Consider the following 27,011-nt stretch of genomic DNA (forward strand, 5'->3'; position numbering starts at 1 on the left):
GATGAGTTCCTCTGGCGGAGCGGTGTGAAAGTTGGCATGCTTCTGGCATGGTGAGCATGTTCTTACAAATTATGTGGCTTCCTTTTATAGAGTTGGCCAATAAAATCCTGCTCGAAGTACTTTTTTGGCGAGTGCCTGCGCTCTGAGGTGATTATCACAGATGCCACTGTGTACTTCTTCTAGGACGTCTTTTATATTGGAAGTCGGCACGCATTTTAGCAGTGGTATCAAAATCCCTCTTTTGTATAGAGTATTATTTATGAGGGTGTAGTACTGTGCTTCTCGTTTTAACCTCTTTGCCTCTTTCTCATCTGTGGAGAGAACTTCTATTCTGAGGTAGTTAATTATGGGAGTCATCCATCCCTGATCGTGACCTGTTATGGCTAGGACTTTTTCTTCTTCTGAGATTGATGGATTCTGTAGAATTTCTTGTATGAGGCTTCTATTGTTGCCTCCTGGTTTGGTGCTGGCTAGTTTTAAGAGTGCATCGGCCCGAGTGTTTTGTTCTCGGGGTATGTGACGAACCTCGTACTCTCTGAGTTGTTCGAGCTGTTCCTTGGTTTTGTCCAAGTACTTTTTCATAGTGGGATCTTTGGCTGTGTAGCTTCCTGTTATTTGTGAAGTAACTACCTGTGAATCGCTGAAGATGATAAGTTTTTGAGCTCCACCTAGCTAGCTTCAAACCAGTTATTAGTGCTTCATATTCCGCTTGATTGTTTGAGGCAAGAAACCCGAATTTGAGGGAGAGTTCGATTTGGGTCCCTTGGTCGCCTTCAATTATTATGCCTGCGCCACTTCCCGTTTTATTTGAGGAGCCATCCACATATAGATTCCATTCTGCGGGGATTTCCGGTGTGTTCGTAAATTCTGCGATGAAGTCGGCCAGATATTGAGATTTGATGGCCGTCCGAGCTTCGTATTGAAGGTTGAATTCAGACAACTCAAATGCCCATTGCAAGATTCTGGTTGGTCCGAACTTTAATGGTGTGAGACTGGAAATATAGGCGAAGACGTCAAGATGTTATTATGAGAGCGTAAGCGAACTTTTCTATTTTCTGGTAGTTCTACTCGGATCCTTGTAACGCTTTACTGATAAAGTATATGGGTTGTTGTCTACTGTTGTCTTCTCGGACCAGTGCTGAGGCTATTGTCCGATTTCCCACTGCGAGGTACAAGATGAGTGGTTCTTCTTTCCGTGGCCAACTTAATATAGGTGGCCGTCCCAGAAATTTTTTGAAATCTTGGAAGACTTGCTCGCATTCAGCTGTCCATTCAAACTCCTTTCCCTTCCTTAGAGTGGCGTAGAAGGGGAGAGATCTTATTGTTGATTCAGCCAAGAATCTGGACAAGGCTGCCAACCGCCCGTTGAGTTGTTGTACCTCTTTGATACAAGTCGGACTTTTCATGTCGAGTACGGCCCTACACTTGTCTGAGTTTGCCTCGATTCTTCTCTGTGTGATCATAAAACCCAAGAATTTACCAGCTTCTACTGCGAAGGTACATTTCACGGGATTGAGTCGCATGCCGTGTCGTCTTATGGTGTTGAGTACTTGTGTCAGGTCGGATAATAACATCTCTTCGTTTTGCGTCTTCACTAGCATGTCGTCTACGTAGACCTCCATGATCTTTCCGATGTGATCCGAAAAAACTTTGTTTATTAATCTTTGGTAAGTGGCTCCCACGTTTTTGAGACCGAAGGGCATAACAATGTAGCAGTAATTTGCCTTTGGAGTTAAGAAAGAGGTTTTTTCTTAGTCGGGTGGGTACATTGGGATTTGGTTATATTCCGAGTATGCGTCCATAAAGGAGAGGTATTTGTATCCAGAGGAGGCATCTACCAGTGCGTCGATATTTGGGAGCGGATAAGGATCTTTCGGGCAAGCTTTGTTGAGATCGGTATAGTCGGTGCACATTACCAAAATGACATTAGCAAGCCATAGCAGGTATTTGACTTCTCTTATGAAGCCTGCCTCCAGTAGAGCTCGTACCTGTTCTTCTACCGCTTGAGAGCATTTTGGTCCTAGCTTTATGTGCCTTTGTTGTACTGGCCGAGATCCTGGGTAGACTGCTAGCTTGTGGCACATTAGTTTGGGATCTATGCCTGGCATGTTTGCAGCCTTCCACGCAAAGAGGTCGGCGTTGTCGCGTAGGAACTGTATGAGTGATTCTTTTATGTCCCCTTTTAGGAGTGTGCCGATGTTAGTTGTTTGGTCCGGGGTGTTCCCGATCTGGATTTTCTCTATTTCTCCTTCTGGTTGTGGGCGGAGCTCCTCCCGCCTCCGAACTCCACTGAGCTCAATTGTGTGGAATTCTTCTCCTCTTCCTCTGAGGTTTATACTTTCGTTGTAACAACGGCGCGCCATCTTTTGATCTGCCTTTATCGTGGCTATTCCTCCTGCAGTTGGGAACTTCATGCATAGATGCGGAGTCGAGACTATTGCACCGAGTTGATTTAACGTTGTCCCACCTATTAGGGCATTGTAGGCTGAGCTTACATCGACGACGATGTAATCTATTTTGAGTGTTCTTGACTGACTTCATTTTCCAAAAGTTGTGTGGAGTGAGATGTATCCCATCGGTTGAACTGGGGTATCTCCTAGCCCAAACAGGCTGTCTGGATATGCTCTGAGTTCTTTTTCTTCCAAGCCGAGTTTGTCGAAAGCGGTTTTGAATAAGATATCGGCAGAGCTCCTCTGGTCTATCAATGTGCGGTGAAGATTTGTGTTTGCCAGTATAATAGTGATTACCATGGGATCGTAATGCTCTGATGCGACACCGGATGCGTCTTCCTTGGTAAAAGTGATCGCCGGAATGTCGGGTGCTTCCTCCTTTTCTGCGACGTGATATACGTCTTTGAGATATCTTTTGCGGGATGATTTGGAGATTTCTCCCCCGGCGAATCCGCCGTGTATCATGTGGACATATCTTTCTGGCGTCCAGGATGATCGCGCGGTTGATCCGACATCTGCTCTTCTTCTTTTCCTTTGTTCATCATCATGGGTGACCAGGTATCGATCTAGCTTTCCTTTTCATACGAGCTTTTCTATGACATTTTTTAGGTCAAAACACTCATTAGTGGAGTGCCCGAGGATTCGATGGTATTCACAATATTCAGCCCGGTTTCCTCCTCCTTTTGTACCTTTGAGTGGTCAAGCTGGTGGTATTTTTTCCGTGTTGCAAACCTCTCTGTATACATCCACAAGAGACACCCGAAGAGGGGTATAATTGTGGTATTTTTTGATTTTCTCTCCATGTCGATCTTCCTTCTTTCTGGAATCTTTGTCTTTATCCCGGGGGGTGAACCCAGCTTTCGAGGTTTCTCCTAATCGGGAGTTTTCCTCCATGTTGATGTATTTTTCCGCTCGTTCCTGCACCTCGTTCAGAGATGTGGGGTACTTTTTTTATATAGATTGACTAAAGGGCCCTTCTCGCAAGCCGTTAATGAGGCCCATAATAGCGGCTTTTGTTGGCAAGTTCTATATATCCATACATGTCTTGTTGAATCTTTCCATGTAGTTACGCAGGGATTCCATTCTCCTTGCCTGATTCCCAATAAGCTCGGAGCATGTTTAGCTTTGTCCTTTTGGATGGAGAATCTGGCCAGGAATTTTTTAGCCATGTCGCCAAAACTTGAGATGGACCTAGGAGGGAGATTGTCGTACCATCTAATTGCTGTTTTTGTTAAAGTAGTTGGAAAGGCTTTGCAATGAACTGCATCTGAGGCATCGATGAGATACATTCTGCTTCTGAAGTTGCTGAGATGATGGCTGGGATCTGTAGTGCCGTTGTATAAGGTCATGTCTGGGAGTTTAAAGTCCTTTAGGATTTTCATCTTCATGATTTCTTTGGTGAATGGGTCTTGCTCCTTTCGTGTGTTATCTTCGGGAGTGGATCGGCTGGCTTTGGTCTTGACATCAGCTTCAAGTTTTAGGAGTTTGGTTTCCAGTTCTCGGCGTCGCCTTATTTCTCTTTGTAGATCCTTCTCGGCCTCTCGTTGATGTAGAGCGTCTTCCTCAAGTTGTTTTAACCGATCTTGAAATGCATCCAGTGCTACCTCGTTTGGGGAGTTCTTTCTTCTAGATCTGAGGTGTGATCGTTGTTATGATCGTCCGCCATGGTAATGGGATGACTTTCGGGTCTCCGGCAACGGCGCCAATGTTCCGGGGGTTACCTGAAACTCTAGGTCGATCTCAGACGAGATCTTCTGTACTGGTCGAAATGGAGGTATCCGATTTGTAGGACTTGATTGAGGAGCTGATTCCTTCGTCTCCGGAGGGTGGGGGTACCTGCAAGGGACTCCGATGCTTAAGTTAGCAAGGGTATTAAGCAGGTATTGAGTAGAATCAGAGTATGAGTTATACTTGGGTGCTCCAGTGTATTTATAATGGCGTAGAGTGACCTTCTTAGATAAGATAAGTTAGTTATCTTATCTTATCTTATCTTATCTTCAAGGGAACCTCCCTTCTCTCTGTAGGCTTGGGCTGCCTTAGGATTTAGGGCGTGTTCCTCTATTTGGGCCCTTTCTTGGGCTTTCCCGTGATTTGGCTGAGCTCTTTGAGAAGAGGTCGGTTTGTCCTGACCTGAACAGGTCGGTCACTTTGTCTGCAGAACATCCCGGGTCGGACAGCTCGACCCCGGGTATGAACAATACCCAAACAGCCTGTTCAGACTGGGGGATCCCCCAGTACAACCACTTGGATACATCTCACTACACACAACGTTTGGAAGAGGAAAACAATCCAGAACTCTTAAAATAGACTACATCATGGTCGACGTGAGTTCAGCCTACAATGCTTTAATAGGTCGAACAACATTGAATCAACTTGGCGTAATAGTCTCAACTCCACATCTATGCATGAAATTCCCAACTGCAGAAGGGATAGTTACAATAAAAGCAAATCAAAAGATGGCGCGCCGCTGTTATAACGAAAGTCTAAACCTCAGAGGCAGAAGAGAAGAATTCCATACAATTGAGTTTGGTGGAGTTCAGAAATGAGAGGAACTCCGTCCACAACCTGAAGGCGAAATAGAGAAAGTTCATATCAGAGACACCTCGGACAAAACAACCAATATTGGCACGATCCTAAAAGGAGATGCAAGAGAATCACTAGTATAGTTCTTACGAAATAACGTCGATCTCTTCGCATGGAAAGCTGCAGACATGCCAGGGATAGACCCCAAACTAATGTGCCACAAGCTGGCGGTCTATCCAGGATCTCGGTCAGTACAACAGAGATGAAGAAAACTCAGGACAGAACGATCCCAAGCTGTAGAAGAGCAAGTACAAGTACTACTAGAGGCAGGATTCATAAGAGAAGTCAAGTACCCACTATGGCTAGCTAACATCGTTCTGGTGAAAAAATCAAACGGGAAGTGGTGAATGTGCACTGATTACACCGATCTCAACAAAGCCTACCCAAAAGATCCTTATCCACTCCCAAGTATCGACGCTTTGGTGGATGCCTCATCCAGATATAAATACCTCTCGTTTATGGATGCATATTCTGGATACAACCAAATCCCAATGTATCCACCTGATCAGGAAAAAACCTCATTTTTAACACCAAGGGCAAACTACTGCTACGTCGTAATACCTTTCGATCTTAAAAACGTGGGAGCTACTTATCAAAGGCTAATGAATAAAGTCTTTTCAGAGCATATCGGAGAAATCATGGAAGTCTATGTGGATGACATGTTGATAAAAACACAAAGTGAAGAGACATTATTGTCCGACCTGACCCAAGTATTTGACACTATAAGAAGGCATGGCATGCGACTTAACCCTGCAAAATGCACCTTTGCAGTAGAGGCCAGAAAATTCTTGGGTTTTATGCTCACACAAAGAGGAATCGAGGCAAACCCGGATAAATGCCAGGCCATACTCGACAAGAAGAGCCCAACTTGTGTCAAAGAGGTACAACAACTCAACGGGAGGTTGGCAGCCCTATCCAGATTTCTAGCGGGATCAGTAATAAAGTCTCTCCCTTTCTACGCCACTCTAAAGAAAGGAAAAAAGTTTGAATGGACAATAGAGTGCGAACAAGCCTTCCAAGATTTCAAAAGTTTCCTGGGACAACCACCTATCCTAACTCGACCACGAGAGGAAGAACCACTCATATTATACCTCGCAGTAGGAAGTCGGGCAATAGCCTCAGCACTAGTTCGAGAGGACGACAAGGGGTAACAACCTGTATACTTCATTAGTAAAGCACTACAGGGGTCCGAGCTGAACTACCAAAGAATAGAAAAATTTGCCTATGCGCTCATACTAACGTCTCGACGACTTCGCCCGTACTTTCAAGCTCACACCATTAAGGTTCGGACCAACCAATCCATAAAGGGGATATTGCAGAAAACAGATTTGGCAGGTAGAATCCTACAATGGGTAGTCGAGTTGTCCTTATTCGACCTTCAATACGAAGTTTGGACAGCCATCAAATGACAATACTTAGCCAACTTCATTGCAAAATTTACAGACACCCCGGAAATCCCCACAGAATGGAATATTTACGTGGACGGTCCCTCGAATAAAATCGAAAGCGGCGCAGGTGTGATAATCGAAAGCAACCAAGGAACCTAAATCGAACTTTCCCTCAAATTCGGGTTTTCTGCTTCAAACAACCAGGCGGAATATGAGGCATTACTAGCTGGTTTAAAGCTGGCTAAAGAGGTTGGAGCTCAAAAACTCATCGTCTTCAGCGACTCACAGGTGGTCACCTCACAAATAACAGGGAGTTATCAAGCCAAGGATCCTACCATGAAAAAGTATTTAGATAAAACCAAGGAATAACTCGGACAACTCAGGGATTATGAGATCCACCACATACCCCACGAACAAATTGCCTGAGCTGACGCACTCTCAAAGCTAGCCAGCACCAAACTAGGGGGCAACAATAGAAGCCTCATCCAGGAAATACTGCAGAACCCATCAATCTCGGAAGAGGAAAAAATCCTAGCCATAACAGGTCTAGCTCTAGGATGGATGGCTCCCATAATTAACTACCTCAAAACAGAAACACTTCCTACAGATGAGAAGGAGGCAAAAAGGTTAAAACGGGAGGCACAATACTACAATATTATAAACAATACTCTATACAAAAGAGGAATTTCAATGCCATTGCTAGAATGTGTACCGACTTCAAACACGAAGGAAGTTCTAGAAGAAATACACAGTGGCATCTGTGGTAAGTATCTCGGAGCACAAGCACTCACCAAAAAAGTACTTCGGGCAGGATTTTATTGGATAACTCTACAAAAGGAGGCCACAGAGTTCGTAAAGACATGTCCACCATGCCAAAAACATGCCAATTTTCACATCGTCCCACCGGAGGAGCTCATCAGCATAACCTCACCTTGGCCATTTGCAAAATAGGGACTTGATCTTCTCGGACCTTTTCCCCAGGGATCGGGACAAGTTAAATTTCTCATAGTAGGGGTAGACTATTTCACAAAATGGATCGAGGCAGAACTCTTAGCTAATGCCATTGCTCAAAGAAGTCAAAAATTCCTATATAGGAATATTGTCACAAGATTCGGGGTTCCATACTCCATCACCACAGACAATGGCACCCAATTCACAGACGCAGGCTTCCGAAAATTAGTAGCCGACTTGAACATAAAACATCGGTTCACCTCCGTCGAACATCCCCAAGCCAATGGACAACCGAAGCGGCCAACAAAGTCATATTAGTCGGGCTAAAACGGAGATTACAAGACGCAAAGAGAGCTTGGGCCGAAGAACTTTTACAAGTCCTATGGGCATATCAAACAACACCACATTCCAGCACAAACGAATCACCCTTCCGATTAGCATACGAAACAGAGGCAATAATCCCAGTAGAGATCGAGGAAGGGTCGCTTAGAGCGGTCTATTACAATGAAGAAGCCAACTCCCAACTTCAAAGAGAAGAACTCGACCTACTTCCTGAGATCCAAGAAAGAGCTCGGATCAGGGAAGAAGCACTAAAACATCGAATGGCTTCCAGATATAATCAAAAAGTAGTACCGAGAGATTTCGCTGAGAATGATCTCATCCTAATCCGAAATGACATCGAAACAACTCAACCCAGAGAAGGAAAGCTGGCAGCAAATTGGAAAGGACCCTACCGAGTCATAGAAGTACTTGGGAAGGGCTACTACAAACTATCCGAACTCGACGGGCGAGAGCTTCCTAGATCATGGCACGCCTGCAACCTAAGAAGGTACTATAGCTAGAAATGATAAAGGATATCAGCATGAGATGCACTCTTTTTCCTGAAAAGGTTTTTTAATGAGGCACCATGCTGAGATCCAAAAATTATCCGACTCAAAAGGATAAAAAATTACCGTGTATATATTTTTCATTGTCTTTAAAGTAAAATATATTAGACGATTCTACAAGTTTTCAAGACGCATTAATCTGAAACATTCATCGTCCGATTATAAAGCTACAGATTGGCAGAAAGTGAAAAACAAATTCACTGCACAATCACGATAAAGACCAACGGAGATGAAAACCAAATTCATCTAAAGGTCGACTAAATGAGGATTTAACCCACCTTCTACAAATTGGCAAAGATGAAAACAAGATAATGCAAGAAGTTATCGAAAGTGATCCAGAGAAAGGACCTGGCGAGGTTCTAATGAATTGCTAAATAATAACTTAAAAGACTGGCCGACGCTAAAACGTCGGACCAAGTCAACCAAAGTTACAAGTAAACCCTGGAAAGAGGTCTGGCCAACCCTATAAAAGAGGATTACTTTAACTTAGAAGGGCCCGACATAATAAAGTCGGCCCAAAACATAAAGTTATAAAAGTAATCCCTGAAAAAGACCTACACAAGGTCCAAGAAAGAGGATTACAAAAATAACTTAGAAGGGCCCGACATGATGAAGTCGGCCCAAAACGTAAAGTTATAAAAGTAATCCCTGCAAGAGACCTGCACAAGGTCCAAGAAAGAGGATTACAAAAATAACTTAGAAGGGCCCGACATGATGAAGTCGGCCCAAAACATAAAAGTTACAAAGGTAATCCCTGAAAGAGACATGCACAAGGTCCAAGAAAGAGGATCACCAAGTAACTCGACAAAGATCGACATGATGAAGTCGGCTCACAAATATAAAAGTTACAAAGGTAACCCCTGAAAGAGACCTAAATAAAGTCCAAAAAAGAGGGTCACAGACAAACAACTCAACCCGAGTTGAAGAAATCGGCAATCTCAGTATTATAATTCCTAATGAAGACTTGAACAAAGTCAGAACTGTTGAAAGCAGCATCAGGCAAGGGAATCAAGCCGATCATGTCAAAAGACTACGAAGATACCAAGACAAATGCAGACAAATATGATATGAAAACAAAGTTATAATGATAGCCAGCTTCAGAGGCCACCAGGTTCAGCCCGCAAAGCCTGGAAACTATTTTGTTTATCAAAATAAAGTTGCTAAACAAGCAACTAGAAAAGCGTCAAAACATCATAAAAAGTTTTAAAAACAAAGCCCACAAGCCGGGCAATCTACAATAAAGCAAGAAGGAAATTCAACTAACATCCGAAGGCTTCTCAGCAGCATCAACTCGGGGTGAAGGAAGACGAGTCTAAAGAGGCACCGCATCCACCGTCCCGTCATCCCGGTTTAAGATTTGGCAATCCGGTTCCCCGATCCAGCAATAGAAGTCGGAGAAGTCGGCATAGCAGAAGTCTTGGTAGCAGGCAGTGAAGGACTATCATCATCATCATCAGGATCGTCAGGGACAATCTTACCATCCTTAACAATATTGTCCAGGCTAATAAGGGAAAGGTCGAGATCTGGTGCAAGAACTCGGAATTGCTCCTTCAGCTTCTTATAAGCAGCAGTAACACTACCTACAAGATGACTTTGAAGTTCGGTGTAATCGGCCTGAACAGATTTCAAGCTACTCCAGAGCTCCATCATCTCTCTATAATTAGTAACATTGCTATCCTTATGTTTTAGCGCTGTATCCTCGGCCAGTTGCGCAGCAGCCGCCAGACCAACAGCCCGAGCCTTTTCCCCCTTCAGCTCCTTTTCCTGCTCGGCCACTTTCACCTCGAGCTCCTCCTTCAAACCCTTAATTCGGTCAAACTCTGATTTTTCCTCCTCCATAAAGGCCTTGGTAGCATGGATAGGAAGATCTTGAGCAGTCCGGTATAAAGCCGCTCCCATGTGTGCCAGTGTAATACCACTCCGAGTAATAAAGTCTAAATGACGAAGAATGGATACATTGTCGGTAGGCATGACACCATAGGGAGCAATCTGTTGATCTACAAACCAAACTGCATCAAAGTCGAGAGCACCAAGATTAAAAGGCTCGACAGTCCAAGATCTTTTTGGAGGAGGAACGGCAGAAGGAGAGGAAGTACCAGCAGAAGATTGTGAAGGATCAATCAAACAAACTCGAGGAGTGGGGATAACCTTCCTCGGCCAAAGAGAACTTATAACCAAAGGCTTAGACGAAACCTGAGAAGTTCCCTCCCCGGCCACCTTGGCCGAAGCATTTTGAGCCGCAGTAGCCTTCCTTGCCCTCTTAAAGGCCTTCATGGATTCATTGTTCTTAATCATCTCTGCAAACAAACATCACAAACAGGAAACTAAACTACGAGTCAGAAAAAGATCTCACAAGAGACAAACATGACAAGCAAACCAATAGAAAAAATTGACCACTACCCAGCTCAACTCAGAGGAGAGAGGGGTTAGCTAAAAATTTCTTTGTGTCAAGAAGAGGAGGCTCCCCCCAGTTTTCTTCCAGCACAGTCACAAAAGCTTGTTCAGCCTCATCTAACATCTCCCACGAGTATCTCGATACCACTACATTCGTTTGCCACACTAAAGGAAAGGTGGGCTCATCATTCTCATCCAGAAAAAAGGGGCCGAGCTCCTTCAACAGCTCAGACCCTAAAAAAATAATTTTTGAAATCGCAAAAAGACTCATCAAACATGGAGAAAACCTTTTTCCCTTGTGAAGCTCGGAAAGAAACCCAAGCGACTTTCTTCTTCACTACACCAGGCTTTGTCAAAACAAAAAGATAAAAGAAGAGAGATTGCGAAGCAGGGATGCCAAACTCACGACACAGCAGCTGAAATATTTTTAAAAAATCCCAGTAATTGGGGTGAAGTTGGGATGGAGCTATATTACAGGACCATAACAGGTTGGTTTCAAAAAAGGTAAAAGGAAGAGTAATATTCATTTGACTGAAAAGGAAGTCATATGCATAGAAAAAGGGGCGCTCTCCAGCAATCCGGGTAGAAAAGCAAACCCTTTCGTCAGAAGTTGGAGATACGAGCTCATAATTCTTCTCATCACTACTGTTGCTACAAATCCTATGAAACTGCCTAAGTTGCTGACAAAACTCGGAGTCAACCAACGAGACGCATAAGAGGACCATAGAATCCACCCAATCAGCCATGTCCTCAGGGACCTGGAAAGACGTCTCAACAATATTTTTGCGAGAAGACATGATTAACTAGTCCTACAAGAAGAAAAGAAGATTGGATTACTCAAAAAAACACCTCAGAACACTAATTAAACAACTCGGGCATAAACGGAGACAACTCAAAAAACTAAAGCATATAGGTGTCAAAGAAGCCAGGTAAAACAACAAAAGAAAACCCTAGGACCCAATCCAAAAGGTTCCAGGGGCATCCTTTGGAGGCAAAATAAAGACTCAGGAAAGCCTACAAGCCTACATCTTTACATGTCCCAACAAAAAGATAAAAGCCTCTATTTCAACAAGAATGACACTCGGAAAGGCCACAAACCAAATAAAGTCATCAAAATAAGGGTTGATAGAAATTACAACCTCAGTCTACCAATAGTAAGGACATGCCAAACGGAAAAATAGACAAATGCACAATCTTTTCTTCAAAATTAAACAAATCACTCATACCGAAACAGGCAACAACCTGCAAAAGCCTTAAGGAGCTTCAACTGCCAAGGGAACATCAGAGAAGAAAAAGCCAAAAATCACAGCAACAAAAAATACAGAAAGGCGAAAAGGTTCAAACTTTCTAAATATACACTCAAACAAAAACCCTACTGTACCAGAAAATAGAACAATGCAAGCAAAAAAGAGAAGATGAACTAACCTGAAAAAAGAGAAGCGTGCGGAGATCGAAGATAAAGAGATCAGGAGTTGCCATCGAAAGCAAAGAGAGCACCTACGATCGCCAAGCAATGTCACAAAGAGAAACACGAAAGGGGCAGACGACAGACGAAAACAACAAAAGTGAGAAAGAAAAGGGGAAGTTACAGAGAGGAGAAAAAACTGTTTCTGTGTGTAAAGTTCAAAATAAAAGAAGCAAGAGAAACGGGGCATTGAAAACCAATTAATGAGGGCATTAAAAACCCTCGCGCATTCCCAAGGCCAGGACACTAATGCAAAAGCGCGCGCTTTCAGAGGAAATGAAACAGAAACATTCCGCATTCTAAAAGGAACTCTACAAAGATAAGATCGACAAAATGATCGAGTTCGGCTTCACCCGAGAAGGTTCGAAATCCTAAAACTAAGATTCGACGTCCAAATAAAGGTCGAGCTCGAGCAGGGGCACTGTTCATACCCCGAGTCAAGCTGTCCGACTCGGGATGTTCTACCGACAAAGCGACCGACCTCTTCAGGTCAGGACAATCCGACCTCTCCTCAAAGAGCTCGGCCCAACTACCAGGAAAGCCCATTAAAGGGCCCAAACAGAGAAACATGACCCGAATCCAAGGGCAGCCCAAGCCTATGGGGATAAAGGCAGTTCCCTTAAAGATAAGATGACCTCGCTCAAAGATAAAGATAAGATAAGATAACTAACTTATCTTATCTAAAAAAGGTCACTCCACACTATTATAAATACACTGGAGCACCCAGGTATAACTCATACTCTGATTCTACTAAATACCTGCTTAATACCCTTGCTAACTTAAGCATCGGAGTCCTTTGCAGGTACCCCCACCCTCCGGGGACGAAGAATCAGCATCACCATCAAGTCCAAAAAGTCGGACACAACAGGTCCGACCAATACAGAAGATCTCATCCGAGATCGACCTACAGTTTTAGGTAACCCTCGGAACACATACCTTGCCAAGAGATTTTCGTAATTATTAATTTATTTTTCTTGCATTAAATTACTTGTTCTCTATTTCAAAAATCCAAAAATCCTATTTTTCATAACCAATAATAAACACACCTCCCTGCAATTCCTTGAGAAGACGACCCGAGGTTTAAATACTTTGGTTATAAATTTTATTGGGTTTTGTTACTTGTGACAACTAAAATTTTTGTACGAACAGATTCTCTATTGGTTTAGAAACTATACTTACAACGCAAACTTATTTGTGAATTCTTTACCAATAGAAAATATGATTGTCAAGGGACTTGTGTAGGGATAGGGGAAGAGTGTATTATTGGTGATGGATGGGGGCAGTGGAGGTTTGGGACTGTGGAGAGATAAATGACTTCAGTAGAATTTTGAAGTGATGGTAAAGGGTAGAAAGCTGGGGTTTGAGCTTGTGAGGTGTGTGTGTTGAACTCTAAGTGTGGCTCTTTGAAAGGGAACTGCTCTTCATTAAAAACTACATTTTGGCTGATGACTATTTTTCTTGAACTTGTCAAGCACTTGTACCCCTTATGAGAGGTAGCATATCCAATGAAAACACATGGTGAAGACCTGAACTACAGCTTATTCTTATTGTAGGGTCTCAGGTGTGGAAAGCATAGGCATCCAAACACCTTTAGATTCTCGTAGTTTGGTTGCTTAGCAAATAACTTCTCAGTTGGTGAGGCTCCATTTAACAGTGGTGTGGGAAGAACATTGATGATTTGAACTGCTGTTATGAAGGCTTCACCCCAAAATTTGATAGGTATAGCAAGCATTGTTAGACCCATCTCTACAGTGTCTATGTTTTCATTCAGCTGTGCCATTCTGCTGATGCATGTGAAGACAGAAAAATCTGTGATTAATTCCTTATTCTTGCAGTGACTTGGATAGGCTTACATATTCTGCAGCATTATCACTTTAAAAGCATTTAAGTTTGGCATTTAATTGTAACTCAGCCATATGTTGAAAATGTAAGAAAACTGATTTTAATTGAGCTCTACTCCTTATTAGATATAGCCATGTAAATCTGGAAAAGGCATCAATAAAGTTGATAAAATAATAGTTTCCATTTGAATCATGAAGGGGAGCTGGCCCCCAAATATCAGAATATACAAGTTCTAATGGAGCATTGTAAATCGTTTTAGACTCAGAAAAAGGTAAAGTATGGGATTTGCTAATACAGCAGGAACTACATATTGAATTATTTGGTAAGGAGGGGAGATTACACAGCTTTAAGACTCTAAAAACTACTGCTGTTGAAGCATGCCCAAGTCTGCCAAAGAGTGTATTTATTTGTTGTTGCCTCCAAGGAATTGGTGAAGGCAAAAGGTGTGTGAACTGGGTAGAAATTGAGCAGCCTATACATCCCTTTGACAACATTTCCTTGAAGAATGACTTTATTGGTGGCCTGAGATTTAACAAAACAACCATGAGAGTGGAATTCAAAAAATACCTTATTGACACAACAAAATTGGTAGACACTAAGTATATTTTTGGTTATATCTGGAACCAATAACAGTTTCTGCATTATTAGACTTTTAGAGCTCAAATCAGTTTTGAAGTATGCTTTTCCAACACAATTAATAGCCAAACCTATACCATTTCCAACTACTACTTGGTCTGTGCCTACTGAGTTTTCTTTTTCAACCATAACCTCTGGGTTTGAAGTCATGTGATGTGTGGTTTCAGAGTCCGGATACCAAATTGAATCCTGAATGGATGCAGGATTGGCCAACACATTACTGAAGTTTGCCTTTGGTTGCTCAGTTTGCTGCTGTCTTCCTACATAGTCTCCTGTGCTTGCATAGCCTCCTGTGTATTGAGTTTATGTATATTGTTCATTGTCATCATCATACCTGTACCAACAAAATATTGCTGTGTGTCCATATTTGTTGCATAGTTAGCATTGGGGCCTTTCTTGCATTCTTTCATAGCTTTAGTATTGTGTTTTGCCAAAGCCTTCAGTGGTTGATGGCCGTTCACTGTTCTGGCTTCCTGACCTTTTGGATGAAATTGCTGTCCACTTTCATGTTCTGTATATAAAGATTGAGTTCTGCCATAACCTTGTGAGTGTCTAGCATTTCTGAAGTGTTGTTAAACCTGCCTCTATTGCGAGAACCCTTTCTGAAGCCTTCTCTTTGTGCAAAATTGGCTTGATACATTTCTTGATCAAATTGACTTATGTGACTGGACTGAGCAACATTTGTCTTTAACAGATGGCCTAATTCTGACTTTCTAAATCTTTCTAGCATGCTTTCATGTGCAAAGAGTACTGCTTCTAATTCACTGACTGTAATTCCTTGAGATCTTGTTAAAGTTGAAGTTAGGACAGGTGCATAGTCTTCAGTTAAGCCATGAAGAATTGTATTTACATGTTCACTTTCACTTACTACTTCTCCTACTGAGGTCAATGCATCAATTGTGTTTTTGATCTTCAAGATATATTCATTCACTGATACGCCTATTTTTGTACTACTAAGCTGATTTCTCAATTGAATTACTCTAGTTTTGATTTGTGATGCAAAATGACTTTTTAACTTGTTCCAAATCTGAAAAGTATACACACACCCAGCCATTCGAATGGTGTATGGTTTGGTCATTGAAGCTAGCAACCAAGATTTCAATAACGCATCTTGTTTCTTTCACCTCTGGTATTTTGAATTGACTTCTCCATTGTCAAGCAACTGTTGTGGGATCCTTGCTCATGTAATGTGATCAAGGAGATCGTTGCCTTCAATGATAGCCTCAACTTGATCTTTCCACTGAGAGAAAGTTGTCATTGTCAAGTTTTATGTAGATTGGAGTTGCCGTGAATCCTGGAATACTTGCCGTTTGAGCTGAGTGTGCAGCAAGAGTAGAATTGTTGTTTGCTGTCATTGAATCAAACTCTGATATAATGAACTAATATCATAAGTTTGCAGAATTATAGCAGAAAAATAGAAAAAATGAAATTGTGAGAGATCAAGAGAAGAAGAGAAAAGTTAAAGTATAAAAAAATAAATAATTCTATTAAGTTCTGATAGCAATTATAAATACAGATTATATAAGTGAGTTGAGTTGGTTAAGCACTAACCACTTATACCAGCTCAGCATAACAAAAAAGGAGAAAGTAATTAACTCAGGGAGAGAGAAACAACTACCTCTAACAACCTTCTTCACTAAACTCACACACGCTGAACTCATACATGTATCTCTGCACTCCTTTAGCATAACTAAACTATAGTGTCTTGTCCTATTTTCTTTTGCATATTCCATACAGTGCCAACTTTGCGTCTTTTCTTTTTATTTTCAAAGTCAACATTGTTGACTCATGCCACAAAATAACAAGCCAATACACACAGTATTAAACAAATTTAATATAATCACTGAATTAGAGAGAATAGAAACTAACTAACCGTCCTAACCAACCTAAAAAAAATAACCAATCTTAACACAATCTGCTTTTAACCTTTATCTACTAAAGACTTCATTTTCCATAACACAAGTATCTTAGATATTAGGCTTGCTGATCTTAGATTTTTCGGTAACCATATATAAAATAGGATGATGCAGTAACTCATTACTATTGGATCTTGATACTTGATAGCTATTCAGTAATAGTAATAATGAAATACAAATTTCTTTAAGCCTACCAATGATAACACTCACAAATATGAGGATTGTGAATAATGGAAAAAAATAATTAACTAGCTATAATAATTAACTTTTTTGTATTTTACTATTTTAAAATAATCATATATATATATATATATATATTGACTGTAACATTATCCTTTGTTATAATTTTATCTATATATGTGACATTTGTTGCCCTCTTTATTCGATCTCTCGCTTCCCACTACAAATTATCTGAATAATTGACAAGAAGATAGATTAAGGAATTTTTAAAAAAAAAAAGGAATAAAAGAAAGATTATTCGTGCATGGCAAAAAGGCATTTAATTCAAATCCGAAAACGATTTCCATTTTGCAGAAGCTCAATTATTCAAAATCAACCCACTCTATACATATAACACCTCCATTCACTTGCACTAGTCTTGTGCTAAACCTTAACAACAATGGCCACAGACACTTCTCCGAACTTTCAGGCGGTCATTCCCACTACTGAGTTCCACACTCCACTACTGAATTCCACATAAAACTTTCACTACCAACACCAGATCACGATGGCTTGGAGTTCTGGCAGTACATGGTTGCAGGTGAAAATAATATTTCTATTTACATTATTTTTATTAATTACTTCATTTTATTTGCTTTCTCCACTTAATTAAAATTTAACTTTTCAGTGAACGTTTTTGTGGTTCAATAAATTTAAATTAAAAATAAGGTAAAAATTTATATGTGAAATTGCTAGTTTTAGAATCGTTAGACAACAATTTTATCGACCAATAAATTATATCTTAAATGACATAATTTTTTTATAATCGCCGATTTGAGTTTCTCTATTTTTTATTAAAAGAATAATAATTTTATTAAACATATTAAATTATTTAATAATTCTTAACTAATAACTTTGCATAAAAATAACTTGACATGAATCTTTATCTAAAAACAGTCTTCACCTAAAAATAAATAAGCTGAGGGAACTAAAATTTGTCCGGTCAATCCGGTCACTATCAAAATTTAATTTAATTTATTCTAAAAAAATATAATGTCGTCACTCGTATTTCTAATAGTGTCACTCTTCATACAATTTTTTTACATTATATCTTCGTATGAATTTCTAGAAAAAATTATATTATTAAAATAGAAGTGATATTATTATTTTTTTATATTTTACAATTAAATATTAATTTTAATTTTTTAATTGTTGCTGATCAACCTACTTATTAATTTATACCGTTGATTTTTCTATAACCACTTATTATGTGATGATCGATAGATATATAATATTAATTTTTTTAATTTTTAATTTTAATTTTACAAAAAACCATATTACTTTTATTTTATATAACCCAATTACCAAAAACAATAAAACAAATTATTTATATTACTAAATATTTGATAGTTATGACCCATATATAATAAACACACTTCATTATTAATGCATATATACGTTGTGAAAAAAAAGAAGACAAAAAGAAAGAATAATATTCAACATTTGGCTTTTCCTTTTTGAGAAAACAAATTACAAAAAGCTTAACTAGTTAAATTCCCGAAATTCGATTACAATATAACATTCTAACCATTTAACGAAACTTTATCAAACAAGTGATTAATATTCCAAAGAAGCTTAATGTTTGTTGAGAGAAATGTCCTCTTTAGCTATTTCTTAATGAACAACATTAAAAAACATAGGTCCTATATATTTTAAGATTAGAAAAAAAAAAGGATAAATTGTTTGGTCCTTAAAATTTCATCTGAAAGTAAAAAATAATTCCTAAACTTTTTTGTTCAATATTATCCTTCTTCCAAAATTACAATTCTCTAATTAGGTCTTACTTGGGTAAAATTATAAATTTTTTTAATGTGATATTTTTTGAAAAATTGTTTAAAAAATAAAAATAATTTGATATTTAGATATCTCATTGTAAAATTATTAAGAATAATTAGCCAAATCAATTTTTGAAGTTTTAAAATTAGATACTACTTTACTTTTATAAATTTTAAAATACACAAAACAGTCCCAACATTTATAATACAGTTCTCCTCTAATTTGATTTAAAAAATAAAATAAAAAATTTCTAATAAATTTTAAAATTATAAAACAGTCATTTCGATTAAACGGATCAAATTAAAAAAAGAATATATTATTAACAGAGATAAATATTACGAATTTTTTTGTATATTTTAAAATATATAAAGAGTTAAAGTATTCGATATTAAAAATTTTAAAAACTGATTTAGGTAATTATTCAAATATTTTGTATCTATTAATTATACTTAGGTATAGCTAAAAACACTAACATTTTATAAAGAATATTTTTTTTAAATTAAAAAGAGCTTTTTCTCACTTAATTCAAACAAACATTTAATAATCTTATTATCAGTTTATTATCACCACCTAACTAGTCAATATATTGCCGCGGACACTACAGTCACAAAGCCGCCACAACCGCCAAGCCCATAAAACGACCACCAGCTGTACCCATAACCACCACCACCACCGAGAGTCCAAAACCACCAGAATGCACCAGAACACCAAAGCCAGCAATAAAATAAAAAACTATCTAGAGCCAAAAGTAAGAAATAGAAGATTACAACTAACAGGACATTGTCTCTAACTAAATCTAAATAATAGTATCTGATAAAAGAGAAACGATATCCATATCCAATATTGGACTATATTATGCGTATATCAAAATCAGCCACTAAAATTAGTCACTATAGTATAAAATATATGTTAAAATATAAATATATATTAAAAATAAATTAAACCACACATGTATTTATTCATAGATATATTGATGACTAATTTTAGTATACAAATAACATTTTTGTTAAACATTTTATACAAACTATTTTTCTTTAAATGATTTCTTTCTTCCCCTCAACTTTTGCACATTTACTACTTTACTAGCAGAAACAATTCGCTGGCGTAATATATATAATGTAATGGCGGCATATTGCACAGGTTCAATAGCAGGATCAGTGGAGCACATGGCTATGTTCCCAGTTGACACTCTCAAGACCCGCATGCAAGCTCTTACAACAACCACCACCACCACTTCATGCCTCCGCCAATCCCTCTCTTCCATCCTCAAACTCGAAGGTCCTTCCTCCCTCTACCGCGGCATCTCCGCCATGGCCCTCGGTGCAGGCCCCGCCCACGCCGTTTACTTCTCCGTCTACGAGTTCTGCAAACAAGCCTTCTCCTCCTCTTTCACCACCAACAATTACTCCTCACTGGTGCATGCCGCTTCTGGTGTCTGCGCTACAGTCACAAGCGACGCCGTTTTCACTCCCATGGACGTCGTGAAGCAGAGGCTTCAGCTGAAGAGCAGTCCGTACAAGGGTGCGGTGGATTGCGTGAGGAGAGTGGCCCTCGAAGAAGGGGTTGGCGCGTTTTTTAAGTCGTATCGGACTACGGTTGTGATGAACGCTCCGTTTACGGCGGTGCATTTTGCGACGTATGAGGCGACAAAGAAGGGGTTGGTGGAGGTGCCTCCGGAGAGTGCGGATGACAGGAGGTGGGTGGTTCATGCTACCGCTGGTGGTGCTGCCGGAGCCCTGGCTACTGTTGTCACAACCCCGCTTGATGTTGTCAAAACTCAACTTCAGTGCCAGGTACATTCAAATTTCAATATTGAGTTCATCAGAAAATCATTGATGGTATAGAAATTTGGCAGAAACTCACCTATGTATTCACCTGTGTATTCACATGAAGTTGCTATCATTTGGTTTAAAAAAATTGGTTTCTTTTATACAAATAATTTAATTAAAAAAACTAATTTAAATTAGACTAAATAATTATTTTCATTTTTTTATTATGCTCTTAAAATTTATTCTCTTCCAATTTTTAATAACTAATATAAAAGTTAATTGGTTTATTATCATAAAATTTAATTTAACTGTAAATTTATAATTAAACATATTTTTACAGCTTAATTTAAAATTTAGCGACAAAAAATTTGAGACATTAAAAAAAACAAGGCTCTTCAAGAATATTAAAACAGAGACAAAAGAATTAGAGATAGATAGTACCATTTATAATTTTTTGTTTGTATCACAAATTTGATTTCTTCCTTCCATGTGAATTTTAATTTTTTTCTTTTTTATTCCTAATTTTTTTGTTATTTTTATACAGACAAAAAAATATGAATTTTGTTTTTTCTAGAATACTAAATTTTACTTTTTCAAACTATTTGTATACGTATATTTGACGAAAATTAAGTAAATAAAATTTAAAGATAAATTTCAAGAGAGATTGATAAAACAGGATGAAGAAGAATTTACTAAATTTATCATTTAGAATAACAAGCAGAAAGAATTAATTTTTTTTTAAAGTAGTTATTTGATCTACTTTTTTTCAAAAAAAAATCATTTATCTAAAACAAATCAATTTTTTTCAAATCAAATGATAACACGTATCAGCCATTTAAAAACAACTTCATATAAAATCGATTACAGGTGAGTTTTCGCCTAAATATTTTCATACTAATTTATTAATTTCATAGGAGCCAAAGTTTATATTAGTAATTCTAATATAATGTTTCAAAAAGTGTTATTAAAATTAAATTACTGTTTTTTTAATTATTTGGCAATTATTTTTTTAACACTTGTATAAACATACGCATACTAAAATTTACTATTATTTTAATAGGAGAAATATTTGAACTTTTCTGTACAACAATTAATTTTTTTTCATTAAATAAAATTTGGACGGATGTGATTTGGACTCCATAATCCTACCAAATAGAAAAAAAATAGTCAATTTTGTATATATTGTGTTAATACATTTTTTACAACTGATTGAATGTATAAGTGCATTTTAATTAAGATAAGAAATGTTATATTTTACAACGTAATTTTGTTATATTTTCTTGGCTCAGGGTGTTTGTGGATGTGACAGATTCTCTAGTAATGCAATTGGGCATGTAATTCAAACAGTGATAAGAAAAGATGGATATAGAGGTCTCATGAGAGGTTATGTCCCTAGGATGCTGTTTCATGCCCCTGCAGCTGCAATTTGTTGGTCCACTTACGAGGCATCCAAATCTTTCTTACACCTCATCAGGTGTACAAAGCATGGCTTAAAATTACAATGTAATTGTGGTGTAATATCGGAGCGAAACTGCAACAAATCATCGTATTATACAAATTCAAAACAATAAAATGCAATCCTAGATATGTGTATACGAACAACCAGCTAATAAGGGGAACAACTAATATATAAATGTCACAGCTACAATGAGTGACTAAAGAGATATACAACTTCGAGCTTGTATATTCTGTTGAATAATGATGATATTACAGAGATTATTCTTATATATGTGATGCAGAGCTTTCTACTTTCTACTGTAGTTGAATACATATATCATCATGAAGGAAGAGGTTAGATGGGAGTGGATGATCTGAGCAAAGATATTATTCGGAGTAAATGGTAAAAATTTGTCTTTTAAAAAGGTTACTCATTTTTTAAATTATTTTTTTAAATTTTTTTTTAATTAAATTCATCTTTCAAAATTTTAAATTAATCATATTAGTCATTCTGTCATTTTTTTTTGTTATCGGTGCCAAAATTTAGGATTCTGCTAGGGAGACAATCAAACATGCATACAATATCTATAATGGGCTCTTTATTAGGCCCAAATTGAAATTAAAGCTGAAAATTAATTCTAATCCTATTATGGCTGTTTACTAAAACACACCACCAAGTTTTTGCTATTTCCACTTTTTTCCCAAATCCCCGATCCCTTTTGTTACGCTGTTTCTCCTTCCCCCCACTCAAACCCTCCCAATTCGCTGCAGAGCCTCTTGACGGCACTAGAATCCTGAGCCCCGCAACCTGCAACCGAGGAAGGTCACAGGTGAACGCAAGCGACCTGTGCGTTGCCCTCAAGCTCGGCGTCATCGCTGAACATCTGGCCTACACTGCAACCTAGTTGCCGGGCGAGACGCCACCGATCAGAACTGCCGCCAGGATATTGGATGTTTGGTGTTCATGATAGATTTTTTTTGTCCCTTTAATTAGATGAAAACTGTAGTAAGTAATCAGATTGTTGATTTTCACATTCACATGTATCCATGCTTATTATAGTTTTTATTTTATTTAGATGTTTTTCTTTTTTGTTAATTCTTTCATGGTTTGTATTTTTTTGTAAAATAATGCATGTATGATATGAATACTGGCTTCTAATCTGAGATATCAAATACCAATTTTAAGTGATATAGATACTACTTACTAATTACCATAGACAGCATTCAATATTAAATAGTACAAGGTAGTGAGGCCAATATTAATGCACCAATCTCCAAAAATAAATAAATATTGCTGAAGGAAGTGTCTAATAGATGATTACGTGAGCAATATTTTTTTAAGAATTTTAATATGTTTGGCTAAGCAAGTTTTTGTCATTTTCAGGTTTACTATATAATAACAGGTTTAAGTGTTTAACCGTATGGGGTTAGAAAAATCAGATGTTGATAGATTCAGTTTTAATTCTGTACTCAGCTACTCTTAATCCAGTTATGGTAGTATATATGTCATTATATTTTGGCTTTATTTAAACATGTAAAGCTTCGAGCCCACTTTATAATTTTAGTTCAGACCATACTTGCACAAATATAACAATAACTCCACTTAACTCAGTTTTCTACCCTTAGTTATGTCGCAACGCAAGCCAAAATCTAAGCCATAAAATACCAAGCCTTTTTGCTATCCTATATTAGTCGAAGTCTAAATGCCTATAAAACAACACAACAAAATATTGACTGGATTAGTCAAATATTGACTTGATTCTTTAAATGTTACATTGTCGTGTTATCTATCTTATTTATTGGTTATTAATTTGAAAACATATTGCAGGTATCAGCGGCATGACATTAGATTAGTTTTTATTTTTTTTCCTGTGCAATTAGAGGGACATAACCGTGGATGCTATATAACTATTGTTAAGTTGTTGTGATTGTATTTTTTTGGATTCTCTTAAGCATAATGATTGAAAGTGAAAGTTACCATCTAGAGAGTTGCTATTATGACATTTTTTAATTATGAATGTATTCAAGGATATATGTTTTTCATTTTTCTATTTTGAATGAATTGAATTGGTAAAGCATTGCCCTCATGATATTTGATCTTGGGACTAGTTAATTTGATTCATTTTGAACAGATGCAACAGTGAGCTAATGGATGAATTTGAAACCTGACAATTTCTTGTTCTATGATAATGAACATCCAATTATATGAAGAAAATGAACATCCAAAATCAAGCAGAAATGAACATCTAGATTGACTGAAAATACTGTAGCGTTATTTTTTTCCCTATTACGACCAGATATTCACTAAATTAACGTGTTAATGAAAAAGCTTTTGCAAACCATGATAGTCAGTTAAGTCATAAATAACATTCTTCACATAGAAATAGGGAGCCAATAATAACCATCCGCATTCACAAGTAAATTGAACATCTGATCGCCTACAGAAATGAACATCTCACGTGTCTGTTTGAAGATAACCATGTAGCCAAAATTCATCTCTCCACTTTCAACCTCAGTAACATTCAATAGTAGCATGACCTATAATCACGAAATAAACACTCAAATCAAATAATGGAAACTATTTAGATAAACAATTAATAAATGAGATGCAAAAAAATCCTCTCTAAACTCTATAGAGAAAGATACACAAATATAACTGAACCACGTCATTCTATCCATATTAACTTGGAAAAAAATGCATCAACATCACCTATTGATAGTAACTAAATTACTTATTTTATTTTACCTATTATATAAGCATTTTAACTACCCATATTCTCTGTGCTACATCACACTGTTTACCACCAATATCAAAAGGCAACACATGCACTTATTTCATTACTCAGTTGCATTGTTAATGCATAGGCTATCTATCATGTATACTCATACATATATTCATAATCTAAATATGCATGCTTCTTTTTATTCTATTTAATTTACATTTTCAGCAAAACTCTTAACAATAATAATGCAGTAAGTTCTATTTTATATTATTTAAAAATATACTACACTAATAAGATTCATCCAGGTCTCTAAGCATTAAGCATATCATGGGTGATTACTTATCAACTAGTCACTTAGAGCATATATTTTTAATTGTGAAGTGAGTTGTGAACAAATTTATTTGTTTTTTGCATGGCATGGAGGCATAAGGATAGGAATTTAAAATAATCTAATGGCAACTATGTGAAATGTTTAAAACATACATGAATAGGTAGTTTTATTCAATTCACTTGACTAAACATGATATGCACTTCTTAAATTACACTAATCAAATGACCAAATTTAAAATTTTAAACCAATTTGGTGTTTAAACAAAACTAATAATCAAGTGCCATGTCAAAACTCAAATAAACATCATTAAAAATAGCCTAACATTACACAATTCTGAATTATAATGCCTAAAGATAACAAAATTTAAGACAAATGCTGGCCAAACATAAGAATTAAACAAAAAGTTTCATTCAAGCATTTCATCGAGCATATGGTGTGCACAATATGTAAACAGAAATTTTAAACTCAATTAAAGCAGCAATCAATCCAGAAAAATCGGCCATCAAATATTTTGGAATTCAAAAAGTATCAATCTATTAATCTAAGCCTAATCTAAACACTAAAAGCAGAATTAAAAATTAGTTAAAATAAATAAACGAAAGAACACGGACAAAAGGAAGCATGGAACCTGCGTTGGTAAAAAGGGAAGTATGAAAAAAGAGGGGTAGCAGAGGCGGTGTTGCAGCGGCACAGAACTCAGCCACTCCGGGTTGCATTGAGGTTTTTTGCTGGGATTGGGCTTTGCACAGAGACCAGGGGTAACGTACAGGGGATTGAGGAGAAATGAAGAAAGAGGGAAGAAAAAGAAAAGAGAGGGAAGAGAGAGAGGGTAGGCAACGGTGGTTGCTGGTGGTGATGGCGGTGGTGCCGGACGGAGGGCTGAAGCGACGAGATTCTCGGATTGGGAGAGAGTTTGTTGTTCTAATTCTATAACTGATGGTAATCCTAATTTGTTTCAAATTTCAAATTAAAAAGAAATCAAAATTAATTAATTACCCATAATTTAATTTTAATTTCAATTAAACCCTATTGTATATATTGTACAATAAAAATATTGTCTCCTCATACTTTCCCCAAAATTTATTAATCGGTAATTTTAGGGAGACAAAAAACAGTCAAAATTTGTCTTATTTAGCATTCATTACTTGTTACAACAATTAATGAATGCTAAATAAAATAAATTATGAATATTTTTGCCTAATTTTCTTAGGTTACCAAACATTTTCGTTTATTAATATAGCATATTAAGTGATACTAAAATACAAATAGGAGTCTTAATTAATTATTAGCATAATAAATTTATGAAATTAGATCAAATCAAAATCTAATTAATAAGATCAGAACTTGAGGTATTGAAATTCCTCAGTTTGGAGTTGATTTGATCTAATTTCATAAACTTATCATATTAACCGCCTATTAGAATTACTAGGTATGTATTATGGTGTCACTTAACCTGTCACGTCAACAAATTTTGATGTCATTAGTAACGAAAGTGACGGAAGGACTAAATGACCAACTTAAAATTTATAAAAGACGAATTTGATTAAAAAAAAATTTCGAAAACTAATTTAAAAAATGAGTGTTTTTTTGAAAATTAATTTAATTATTTACTTATATTATTTGAATTAACATGTGTACATTATTTGATTTTTTGTTTATATTGTAAAATAGAATGTTTTGCCACTATTTTCTTGGATTTTTTTATTTAAATGAATTAAATATATTATTTATCAAAATTCGTAAAATGCAGAATATTTATTGATATATATATAATTTTGCGTATCTCAAATACAAGGACCCAATGCACATTAAATACTTAATTTGAGTACTTAGTCATCGTGCTCTAATTTAATAAAAATTGAATACATCTGGGTGCACCTGAGATGTGATACAACTGCAAAGTTGTATATACTCAAAATTTAGCTACAATACGTTTAATGCTAGTATATTCGGGATACATATATTATTTAACGAGCAATATTACGTATTTGTATCGTATGATTAATTAAATATTTGATTTAAAAATATAATTTGTAAGTATAAACTATAATTTTTTTAAAATAATAATTTTATTTGGATCGAGTTAAAAAATAAAAAATAATATATTTTATTATTATTATTAATAAGTATGTGATTATAAATCATTGGTTTTAAATTTGTGGAGGGACACAATTTCACGTAAAATTTAAATTAGACCAAATTTAAAATAAATTTAAATTAATATTTTTGAATAAAATTTAATGA

General features: G+C 37.0%; 1 protein-coding gene across 1 annotated transcript; it reads left to right on the forward strand.

The window, feature by feature from the left end:
- The first annotated feature begins 15,661 nt into the window (after positions 1–15,661).
- LOC107485298 (uncharacterized) lies at positions 15,662–21,847 on the forward strand. The gene is made up of 4 exons (XM_016105814.3): positions 15,662–15,725; positions 17,183–17,272; positions 19,648–20,300; positions 21,566–21,847. The coding sequence occupies exons 1-4, from the start codon at positions 15,662–15,664 to the stop codon at positions 21,845–21,847; spliced, it is 1,089 nt and encodes a 362-aa protein (XP_015961300.1).
- The last annotated feature ends 5,164 nt before the right edge of the window (positions 21,848–27,011 follow it).

This window comes from Arachis duranensis, chromosome 4 (assembly GCF_000817695.3).
Source record: "Arachis duranensis cultivar V14167 chromosome 4, aradu.V14167.gnm2.J7QH, whole genome shotgun sequence".
Classification (NCBI taxonomy): domain Eukaryota; kingdom Viridiplantae; phylum Streptophyta; class Magnoliopsida; order Fabales; family Fabaceae; genus Arachis; species Arachis duranensis.

Bases quoted from the DNA above. Each gene is read 5' to 3' on its own strand.
- LOC107485298 (XM_016105814.3), top strand. From the start codon at position 15,662: ATGGTTTGGTCATTGAAGCTAGCAACCAAGATTTCAATAACGCATCTT. The intron at 15,726-17,182 runs GTATTTTGAATT...CCCACTACTGAG, and splicing joins TCTTGTTTCTTTCACCTCTG to TTCCACACTCCACTACTGAA. The intron at 17,273-19,647 runs GTGAAAATAATA...CATATTGCACAG, and splicing joins CTGGCAGTACATGGTTGCAG to GTTCAATAGCAGGATCAGTG.